The sequence below is a fragment of the Phoca vitulina genome, unplaced genomic scaffold (genome assembly GCF_004348235.1).
Source record: "Phoca vitulina isolate PV1807 unplaced genomic scaffold, GSC_HSeal_1.0 scaffold17, whole genome shotgun sequence".
NCBI classification, from domain to species: Eukaryota; Metazoa; Chordata; class Mammalia; order Carnivora; family Phocidae; genus Phoca; species Phoca vitulina.
In genome coordinates, this window is record NW_022589720.1 from 31,823,694 (window position 1) to 31,836,175 (window position 12,482).

Genomic DNA, 12,482 nt, shown 5'->3' on the forward strand with positions numbered 1-12,482 from the left:
ATTCACAGAAAACCAAGAAGCATCACTAAGACACATTAAAGACCTAAAACAATGCCAGTTATGCCATGATCATGAATTCAAATATATGATATTGTTAAGAAGTTAATTCTTCCCAAACTGATTTGTAGATCCAACGCAATTCCAATCAAAATCCCAGCAGACTTGTAGATAAAGTTGATTCTAAAATGTATATGGAAGGGCAAGAAAACAAAATTTAAAAAGAGAAAAAAATGTATATGGAAGAGCAAAGAAACTAGGATAGCTAAACAATTGCGGGGGGGGGCGGATAAAATTGGAAAAACCACACTGATTTTTAAGACTACAATTTTTAAGCCACAGTAATTAAGACGGGGTGGAATTGGTATAAGAATAAACATAGATCAGTGTAGCAGAATACAGAACTCAGACCTGCAAAGACATAGTAAACTGATTTTCAAGATGCCAAGGTATTTCAAAGGAAAGAACAGTTTTTTCAACAAATAGTGCCTGAATAATTGGACATCAAAAAAAATGAACCTCAGGGCACCTGGTTGGCTCTGTCAGTAGAGCATGCAACTCTTGATCTCGGGGTCATGAGTTTGAGCCCCATGTTGGGTGTAGAGATTATAAATAAAAAAATTTTTTAAATGAACCTTGACCTTTACCTTATACAACACATAAAAATTAACTTCAAATGGATCACAGACCTAATTATAAAAGCTAAAACTATAAAACTTCTAAAGAAAACATAGAAAATCTCTCTGATCTTGGAGTAAGCACAGATTTGTCAGCACACAAAAAACACAACCATAAATATATATATATATACACATATGTAATATTTAAATATATTTACATTATATATATAATACACGTGTTTTTTATATATATATATATATATATATGTAAATTGGACTTCATCAAAATTTTGAAATTCTGCTCTTCCAAAGTTATCATCAAGAAAACAAAAAGGCAAACCATAGATGGGGACAAAATATTCACAGTGCAAATATCTTGTAGAGTTTTTATCCAAAATATAGAAAAATTCTTACAGCTCAGTAATTAGATAACCCAAATAAAAAACCGGCAAAATATTTGAACAGGCACTTCCCCAAAGATATACAAATGTCACGTAAGCATATGAAAAAATGTTTAACATCATCAGGGAAAGGCATACTAAAACCACAAAGAGGTCTAGTACACATCCACCAAAGTGGTTAAAATGAAAAATAATGACAATATCAAGCATTGACAAGGATATGGAGCAACTGAAACCATACACTGCTTGTCAGAACGCAAAATAGCACAAATACTTTGGAAAAGCTTGTTTCGTCAAAAGTTACACATACACTTACCAGAAGACTCAACAATCCTACCTCCAGGTATTTCACCAAGAGAAATGAAAACACATCGCCACACACAGACCTGCAACGTATATACATAGCAGCTTTATTGATAAGAGACCAAAACTTAGATGTTCATCAACAACCTAGATGCCCATCAACATACATGAATAGCTATAAATTGTGGTTTAACCACACAACAGAATAATACTCAGCAATAAAAATAAAACCTATTGCTGATATACACAATAGCACAGATGAATCTCGACATGGATGGATTTCAAAAGTATTATGCTGAGCAAAAAGTGTCAGACACAGAGTAAATACTGTATGATTTATTTGAAATTCTAGAAGAGTCGAATCTAATTTATAGTCACAGAAAGGAATCAGTGGTTGAACAATGCTGGTTCTTGGGGCGGAGGGGAACTCACGACAAATGGGCATTAGAGAACTTTTTGGGTGATGGAAGTATTCTACATCTTGATGGTAATGGTGATTGTGTGGTTGTTCACATTTGTTAAAACTCCTCAAACTGTAAACTTATAATATAGGGTGCATTTTATTATATGTAAATTACACTCTTAAGAAAGCTGACAGGGTGGACAGAGAATATGATTTATTTTACATTCTTTCCTTCTAATTAAATGTAGAGTCAATACTGTGGGTCCTTCACAATTCCCAGTGAGATCTTTGGATATGCTGAACAAATGTTTACATATTGTCTTGTAATTGACATTATCCATTTCCAATAGAATTTCCATGACTTAAAAAATATATGAAATTAGAAAAAAATTCCCAATTTGGTGTTTATCTCATGCTTACTTTGAAATATAATTTTCACTAATTTTTGTTGGAGTTTGAGGGAATCATGAAATAATATTCCCTGTGCCCTCCTGACTTCTGAGCCACTTGAGAGACCAAGCCAGGTAAATGGAGATATCAAATTTATTGCTGAAGGACGTAGGTTAAAGGGTGTAATTTAGGCTTGTGCCAATAATGGCCACCTAATATCTAACCCAGAATTAGACCTGCTCACCAAGGAATGGGCAGTCCTATACAACCACAGGGCTCCCCTTGCAGAGGCAGAGAGCCTTTCACTGCAAAGCTTATGCTGTGCCTGGCAAGAGAATACAACAGAGGCTCTCTGCAAGCATTATAAATCCCCAGAAAGGGGAGAAAGGTTTGCATGCCCAGTGCTTTATCCTGAACTCCCTTTCGCAGGGCAGTGGGGGTGATTAGAGAAGGGAGTGATCAGGACTCCTTGCTTAATGGATGAAAGGAAGCTATTCCTACCCTCTGCCTTCCCAACAAAATGTAGATCAACATTTCTCAACCTGTCTTCCACCGTGGCACACAGAGCAAGTTCACATACAACATGCATTAAGGCACAATTCATGGTACACCAGCCACAGGGCTACCCCTTCCCTTCCATTCAAGAAGGCATATTTCATTGCAAGTGACTAAAGTGACATACTTCATTTTAATTTACTTTGGTAATGAAATTTCTGTGTTTTGTTATTGATTTTAAAAAAACCAAACCCTTACTTTCTCAATCCTAAAATGTCATCAATTACAAAGTACACACCATTGGCTTAATAAAAATCTCTCAGAAAAAAACACATTTAATTTACCAATTGACTTAAAGATAATCCTGGAACTATGGTTCCTGTGTCAACTCAAAACTCATGTAGATACATGTATGTCATGAAATCAAAGCTCCAGAATGGCTGGTCCAGAGTCAATTTAGAAAGGCTACTGTCTCAGAGTCTGAAATAAAAACAAACAAACAAACAAAATTTTCTTACTGCTGGGAAAGGCAGTAAGACAAGCCTTTGACATCATTACATAAAGCATAATTTTCAAACTGAAGACGCTATAGTGGTCAGTTATAATCACGGCAACTCTAGCTTTCTCAGACAAAACTTTTTTATTTAGTCTTCCCTATAATTTTGTCATATAACATCAATTTAAAAGCTCTTTACACTAAGACTACTACCATAAAATTTTGTACCTAGGCCCCAACTGCAGTAAATCTGGGTTCTGTGATCTATAACTTGCATGACTTTTCAATGTTTGTGTAGTATTTGTTAGCACATTTAAGATAAATACTCTATAATCTAAAAACCTGTTGTCTAGAGAATAATACATGGATTCTCAAATTATCAGGCATGATCTGGATGTGTGGTGTTCTGACTAATGAGTGTCTATGCCATACAATTTTCAAATAAGAATAATACAAATTATATGCAATATACTGTTTAATGTTATTTCAGAAGGTATATTAAACATCTTTAATTATATCACTATTATGAGCATCAACTATTTTTCTTTCAGATTCAGAAGTATTTGTTATTGCAGTTAACAAGCTTAGCAAATGTCTCTGTATCAGTATTCACATCTTATAAAATGATATATGCATTTTTCTCTTCACACATAGAAGAGTGTTAGCTGAGCATCTTCTGGGGCATGAATAAATGAGCTGCCTTCCTTCTTCATAATTCATTATTCCTTTTCTCTCCATTTTATGTCTTCCAACTTATGTCTTATATCTGAGTAAGGAAAAGACTAATCTGGCCTACCGATATCAATACAGGAAAAACACTAGGTTCTTTAACAGAATCTTGTGGCTACATGCCCTCCATCCTGGGTCTTGCTTCTTTTAGGGTTGAGATAGAATTTATGACAAGAATAACCCCAACTGATAACCATCTGTCCTACAATATCAAAAGTAGTGACTCCTCACTTTCAGATAAAGATTACAAAGTTCTCCTACCTTCTTAAAATCAGAAGAAACTGAGGTTAAATACCTCCAAACTAATTCAAGTTCTTCATAGAAATAGCTAACATTTACTGAGTACATCCTATGCAAGATACCATCCAAGGTGCTTTACGTATTTTATTCCCACATAACAAAGAAATTAAATAAATAAATCTAATTTTTCAAAAGCTAACAATACAAAGAGGCAAATCTTTAAAATGCAGGGAAAAAAACCTATTTATTCACAAATTACACGATAAACAAAAACCCAATACTCAAAACAATATACCAAAGGGTGAATGCTCACTTCTGTAGATGCCCAAGTATCTACCCTGAGAGAATATCCTTTATTAAATGAAATAAAATGTAATTAGTATTTGTTTTTTGGATTACTCTAAAACTAACCTCTCTAACCAGAGCTAACGTTCTGATGTAACTTTGGGGAAAATACAACACTCTGGAAAAAAAGAGGTAAGCATTCCACTAAAGGAAAAATTTTTTAAATCATCTCAGAGGGTGGGGGATGGGCTAGATGGGTGATGAGCATTAAGGAGGGCACTTGTAATGATGAGTACTGGGTGTTGTATGTAAGTGATGAATCACTGAATTCTACTCCTGAAACCAGTATTACACTGTATGTCAATTAACTAGAATTTAAATAAAAATTTAAAAAGGAAAAAAAAAATCATCTCAGAAAAATGTCGACCATTACTCACATGCTCCAACAGGTTAAGGTAAGATTCCTTAAAATAAAATAGCTTACTTTCATTTCTAACAACGGTAAAATGAATTTTACAGCAATAATAGCTTCCTGAGTGTCAGAAGTAACAGTACCCAGTAGTCTATATAATTGTACTACAATATATGTAGTATAAAAATAATAATTCACATTAGCAATGACAGTTTTGATTTGTGAATACGACTGTGGCCTTTCAATGAAATATTTCTTTAAATATATCCTTCTCTACTCACGTATTGTACCATAGTCATGTTTCAGTTTCTATGTATGTTGTGCCTAAATTATTCATTCACTGGCACTCATTAACATCCTTACTTTTTTATTTTTAGAAAGATATAATCTAGCTATTTAAAATTGAAACTGTAATTTAATTGAGTAGTTGCAAAAAAGTTATCTAGAAAAGGACTTCCAAACCATTAGCTGGAAAGTTATAAGCAAAAGATAAGTTATTTTTAGAGTTTTTAAGCTTTTAAAAATAAGGAGAAGAAAATACTGCTTTTGACTGGGACAACACAGTAGTACAATTTGTTATGACACATCTATAAAAGCCATTCATTTTTTAAAAATGCACATCTGAAACATGACCTACCTGTGGAAAGGAACACTATCCACTTTAACAACTAAAAAAATAAAACCATCATTCTGACATTTATCAGTATTTTACATATCTAATACTGAAAGAGGCAACTACTATTTTCATAATAATCTTAAAGTCAAAATATAAGCACAAATCAGAATTCAGAGAAACTTCGAAAATGTTTAGAATGTACACACTTGCATGCATTTTCAGTCAAACTTTCAAAGATTCCACATATAACCAAATGACAACTTTGAATCAAAATGAATGTCAAAGATATTCAAGCTTTGTGACAGACTCTAATGCAACCGGAGAAACAGAAGAGTAAAGAGCAAGAGCAGTATATTTCTAAGGAGGGAAAGAAATCACCGACTTCCTTTATCATGAAACAAAAGTCAACAAGTCAGCATTTTAATAACACTGGCCATCAAGTGATTCACTAGTAGAGAATTCACTTTTCAAGTTGTGTCTTTAAAATGCATTCACTTATATTTTTGGATTACATTAAGTTTATTAATCAAAAGCCACCATACTCAGATTTCTAATCTTAAGAAGTTTAAATCATAACTTATCAAAGCATCCAAACACTGTACAGTAATTCTACCATTTAGTTTTTATATGTCTCATCTGCGAAACTCACTTTACAAACAGGAGTTTTGCTCTGTTTCTCCACAGTTAACGTCCCTATGCCTAAAATTTTAAGTGGCAATCAAAAAGACAGATTAAAGGATTCCCGCTACTTCATCGGGCTTTGATAAAAACAGAGCCATCTGGTGGTGTAGCACCATCTTCCTTCTCAGTGACCGTCTCTACAGTCCCAGAAGCCGACACAATAACCATCGTTTTATTTGCTGGAACCGTCTTCTGTTTCTCAGCAATCGCCGCACAAACAGCAACAATCTCATCACTTTCAAAGTCATAGTCAGGAATTGACTTTGGTGAGAAATGGGTTACTTCCACTGACGCTTCACACTTTTTAATCTTCTGTGCTACCTTCTGCTGCTCCTGGAGTGTTCTTGCCCAAGAAAGGTCTTCTTTCCATATTTCAGGGTTCATTGGATAGATGTGAAGGGCGACCTGAAAACTTCGAATTGCCTAGGGGAGTTAAAAAAAAAAAAAAATCAAAGTTTTTTTTTTTTGTTTGCTTTGTTTTAAAAAAATGAGTGGATTTAATATAATCCATAATATCTATATCTCTTTAAAATATATATATAAATATATATTTATATATTAAAACATATAAATATATAAAATAAATAAATATGTGTGTGTGTGTATATATATATATATTTTTTTTTTTTAAACATATTAGAATGTAAGGATAGAAATTAGGGCTGTACCCTAAACACTGGATGATGATTATGATGGAAATAAAAAAAGTTAAAGAAGTGTGAAAGAAAGTGCCAGACAAATCGCTGCTGAGGACTCCAAGTCCATTAAAGTACAGGTAATGCTACTATAGTTCAAGACAAGGCAAGTGCACTGTCCTGCTTCTGCAGGCCAGCAGGTATAAGAATCTAGGGATTTCTTGGCTAAAGCATGATCAGGAAGGTACCCGGAATGTCGACCTTTAACGCCAAGAGCTTAGATTCAAATAATGCTAACATATATTGACTGTCACAAGAGACAAAGAAGGACACTATAGAATGATAAAAGGGTCAATTCACCAGGGAGATATAATCATTATAAAAATATATTCATTCCAACATCAGAACACCTATATGTATAAAGCAAACATGGACAGAACTGAAGGGAGAAACTGACAGAAATAAATAGCAGGAGACTGCAATACCTAACTTTCAGCAATGGATCCAACACCCAGACAGAAGATCACTAAGGGAACAGAGGACCTGAACAACACTATAGATCAAAGGGGCCTAACAGACATAGACAAAACATTCCTCTCAACAGCATCAGAGTACATACTATTCTCAAATACAAATAGAACATTTTCCAGGAGAGATCACATGTCAGGTCACAGAACAAGTCTTAACAAATTTAAGGTGACTGAAATCATACCAAGTATCTTTTCTAATGACAACGGAATAAAACCAGAAATCAATAACAGAAGAAAAACCAGGAAATTCACAAATAAGCAGAAACTAAACAGCACAATCTTAAACAACCAGTGAGTCAAAGAAGTCAAAAGGGAAATGAGAAAACATCTGGAGACAAACAAGAATGAACATATAACATATTAAAACTTATGGATGCAGCAAAAGCAGAACTAAGAGGGAAGTTTATACAAGAAAGATCTCAATTAAAAAGCTAATTTTACACCTCAAACAATTAGAAAATGAAGAACAAACTAAGCTAATCATTGTTTTCCAACACCCAACTCTCTCTCTCTCTTTTTTTTAAGTTTCAAGTTTTTATTTACATTCCAGTTAGTTAACATATAGTGTAATATTAAGTTTCAGGTGTAGAATTTAATGATTCATCACTTCCAACACCCAAGTCTATGTAAAAACCTAAATAATTACTCCTGGGTCTATCCCCACCTACTGACTTTTAATGTACTACCTGTTCTATTTATCCATTTATTTTCTTGTGTTTTTGTCCAAATATATGCAAATATCGGAAGAATGGTTAGATGTTAACATTTTTTAGCTTGCTTTCAATATATTTTTCATAGTGACCCTTCCTTATGACATTTTGAGTAAAGTTATTTTTTTCTTACCATTCCAGTCTTTCAAAAGAATAGCTTAAATTTACATAAAAATTACAAATTTAGATTTTTCCAAGTACAGCCCTAAAAATTACATTAAGTGAGGAAAAAAATACCACTTTTAACCCCTCCAAGAATTTCATAATTTTAATGGACATAACCGTATCAACAGGAAAAAAAATAACAGTTGAACAACTGGTTCCCTTATTCAAAAAAACTTAAAATCTTAAACAAATTTACTTTTACTGATTGACTGAAAATATCTCTACAATGTCACCTGCAGTATTTTCTTTCTTTATAGGACAATCTTTGCTAAACATTAAATCCTACAGATTTATTCCCATTACCATAGATACTTAACAAGCAAAAGAGATAATGCTTTGTAAGCTTTTAAATAAAGCAGAAATGGGGGGAAAGTATTATGTGATAGGCTTTGTTTGTTTTCCTGTTAACCCATTAGAAAACAAAATACCATGAATTTCTTTTTTCCAACTCCAGTATGATTTAAGTCTTCAGGTAAAAAAAAAAAAAGAAAAGAAAAGAAAAGAAAATGGACTTTGGTTCATCTGGTTTCCATCACTGTGAATCTCATTTCAAATTATAATGTTTACTAGTTACTTGACACCAACTATTCTCTCATCAAATTCTTTATTTATTATTTCTGAGAATTTGACAAACACCTTTTTTTGGTAATCAGAAATAATATATTCATCAGAAAAATCCAACTTAGCCATAACTTAAGCCATTGCTAGCAAAGGTAAATTCAGGGTTTACCAGTCATTTCATTAGCCTTTAAAGAAACTATTTTTAATTTTTTATTTATTGTTTTCTTTTCTAACATGAAAGGCAAATAAAGCCATGCAAAATCTTAATTAAGACAAACAGAAAATCTGGCACTACTGTATTAGATTTGAAAACACTCTTTAGGAAGATAGCGACCAAAACAAAAACAAAAACAGGATAACTGTCATAGTCAATTCTCATGTATTCAGCCTGTGCTACCTAATACCTGAAAAACAATTCTTTTTTTTTAAAGATTTTATTTATTTTAGAGAGAGAGAGAGTGGGAAGGACAGAGGGATTCTCAAGCAGACTCCCCACTGAGCACAGAGCCTGCCAGAGGGCTCAATCTCACAACCCATGAGATCATGATCTGAACCAAAACCAAGAGTCGGACACTTAACCAACTGAACCACCCGGGCACCCCCTGCAAAAGATATTCTGACTCTAATATAATTGATGTTTATAACAGAAAAAGATGTTCAATAATAACTTTGATCTGTGTCTATGGCTTAACACTTTTTTTTTTTTTTTTTAAGATTTTATTTATTTATTTGACAGAGAGAGACACAGCGAGAGAGGGAACACAAGCAGGGGGCGTGGGAGAGGGAGAAGCAGGCTTCCCGCAGAGCAGGGAGCCCGATATGGGGCTCGATCCCAGGACCCCGGGATCATGACCTGAGCCGAAGGCAGACGCTTAACAACTGAGCCACCCAGGCGCCCCTATGGCTTAATACTTTTAAGAGGTAATTTGTTATTTACTTTTTGCATAGATATGATAAATGGCTATTTACTTTTTGGTTCAGCTAATCAAAAACATGTCAGAATAAAATTTTGTCATTATAACAATCTAACTTCCTTACCAGGACTATCTCTCCTAATCCAAGCTGAGCACGGCCCAAAGTTTGCCAAGATTCCCATGAATGTGGATTTCTCTGGACAGCCATTTCAGCTGCATGTACTGCTGGGAACATTTCATGAAGAGACATTAGGACCTATAGCCAAAAAAAAAGAAACAAAACCTATCAGTAATATTCATAAACTAGCAAACTACTAATGAATAACCATATGTAAACTTTTCATTTTTAAAAAAATATTTTTAGTCTGGTAAATATAGCATCTCAGTGGTTCTGACCCACTCCTTCGCCATGCAGGGTCAGGAATGACTATTCTTCTTCCTATTTCTAAAATAACTATGAAAATATAAACTATCCCCTTTTCAGTTATTGAGCCCTGCTGTCCATCTGGTTAAAATAAGGTGGTCATGATCTAGCCATGGTGGCTCACAGGTATTTGAACTCTTAATTCCACTTCTGATTATTCTATTTACAATGTGGTTTTCAGGGGACCCCAGGTCTTTTTTTGCTCAACCACCCGTCCTATGAACATCTTCCTGCTACAAAAATCATTTAAACACTCCACCGGCCTCCCCACAACTGCATTCTTCAAACCATACAAAGAGAAAAATAGGGAGTGCCAGAACCTACCGCTTCAGTCTATGGGAAAGGGCTAGATTTTATCTATCATCTTTGGGACCATTCACATTTCACAAGATCTGTAACACAACTATCATTATCAGGTTACACATTAATTTATTTCATATAGTTTACCACAAACACTGTCTTTAATATATACGTAGTCAAGACTGAAAGTTAAAGACTTAACCAAACGAAGGTCTTCAACAGCACTTCATTCAGCGGACATAATTTATTTGGGGTTTTCTTGGATAAACTAAAATCAAAGCTGATAAAGAATGTCCCTTATGTTTGAGATCATCATCTGAAAGATATCAGTAAGGTGTGTAGATCAAGGCTGAACTGTAACTATGCCCTGCCAAAATATGTTTGATTCCATTAGTGATTTTAAAGTCTTTTGGATAACTTAATCCAAGTGCTCAGAGATTTTCTTTATAGACTTTCCCACAAAATAACAGAAATGTATTTTTAAAAATTCAAGTGTTATTTTTAAACTATTAAAAATTTGAGTCTATTCTGACCTTTTGCTAAGGACTGGGCCATTTTTAGAGAAATATCATCATTCAGAGTCCAACCATCCTTATTCTGAAGAAACAAAGCTATTGCTCAGTCCACTACAATTAATTTCCAAGGAAAGCAAACACATTTCATTTATTTAAGAAATCACCAGTGACTTCCTAAAAGATAGCCTTCTTTTCATATCTTACCATAGGTTAAAATAAGTTAACTTCATTGTGAAAATAAATGAATTTCTAATGTCATGCAAAAGGCAGAGCCATAAATAATATGGTGATAATATTTCACCCAGGGCCCACCAATAATAATAATACGGTAACATATTTAAGAAAGGAAATGTTGACAAATTTGAAAAAGACATATTCAACAAAGAAAATGGAAAGAAATGCCATTTTGGTTCATTACTGTTCACCAAACACATATGAACACAACACAGTGAGATTTCATAATGCAAATGAAATTCTTCATAATCATTACCTGCGATTTCATCTCATACAGGGTGGCATCATCTGGGGTTAACTGCAGTGCTTCATCCCATTTTTGAATTGCCTCTCGATATCTGTGGTTAAGTTACATTAGCATCATATTTTTAGTAAGTCCTTGAAAGTACATGACCAAATTTTAAAATCAGGTACTAAGGAATAATTGTATATCAAGAAATAGCTCTATTCAAGAACTGACACTAATAATAATGTTACAAAAGCAAGAAAAATTCCAAAGGGAAAGGACAGCAAAAGAGAAAAAGACAAATATAAATAAAAGAGATCTTAGAAATCTTTCCCCAATTTTACTTTCTGGGCTGAGAAATCACTACCAAAATTTCCCTTTTTCATCAACCTCAATGTCTGCAAATGTTGTCATACAAGTTAGAAGTACCACAAAGGACTTTTCTGAGGAATTTACAATCCAGTTGCAATCCTGGGCTCTACTGAAACAATCTAGCTGACACAGAACACTTTAAGAAGTTTAAGCCTGTTGATTGTGTAAAGACTCCAGTTTTCGGGCACATGGGTGGCTCAGTTGGTTGAATGTCCAACTCTTGATTTCAGCTCAGGTCATGATCTCAAGGTCATGGGACTGAGCCCTGCATCAGTCCCTGCACTCAGCAGGGAGTCTGCTTGAGGGTTCTCTCTCCCTCTGCCCCTCCACCCCCCACCCCCCCACTTGCGCTTTCTCTAAAATAAATAAATAAATCTTGGAAAAAAAAAAAAAAAAGATTCTTCAGTTTTAAGTTTCCTTGTCTGTAAATTCCATGAGCTCAGGAACTATAATATCTTTTCATCACTATTAATACATGGTAAGCTTATAAAAAAATGGGTCAAATGAATGAAAAACAGTTTAGAGATGGTGATCTCCACTACCACCTTTCCACTGATGTCCTCCTAGTCAGGTTTTTCTTGTGAGCTCCAGAGCCATATGGTCAACTAACATCTCCACGAAGATACTTCAAACTCATTCTGCCTAAAACTGATCTTAGCACATCACATGCCAAATCTGCAGAAGCACTGCAGCACTTTCTTTTTTAAATAAAATTAAGGAATGACGAAGTCCTCCGTGTTATCTCAAGCAGGCATTTTCACAGCATCCTTCACAAGTGGTTAACTCATGTATACTTGAATATCTCTAGAAAGAGAAAGTTCTATTTAC

General features: G+C 34.2%; 1 protein-coding gene across 4 annotated transcripts in view; it reads right to left on the reverse strand.

The window, feature by feature from the left end:
- Positions 1 to 1,405: 1,405 nt before the first annotated feature.
- The window catches only part of TTC33 (tetratricopeptide repeat domain 33), a 36,691-nt gene continuing 25,614 nt past the window's right edge, over positions 1,406 to 12,482 (reverse strand). For all 4 annotated transcript variants that reach the window (XM_032415297.1, XM_032415298.1, XM_032415295.1 and 1 more), the window contains exons 3-5: positions 11,313 to 11,394; positions 9,708 to 9,839; positions 1,406 to 6,491 (exon numbers count right to left, since the gene is read on the reverse strand). In XM_032415297.1, the coding sequence (XP_032271188.1) occupies positions 6,138 to 6,491; positions 9,708 to 9,839; positions 11,313 to 11,394 (568 nt within the window). In that variant the 3' untranslated portion in view covers positions 1,406 to 6,137. The remainder of the gene's footprint in view (positions 6,492 to 9,707; positions 9,840 to 11,312; positions 11,395 to 12,482) is intronic.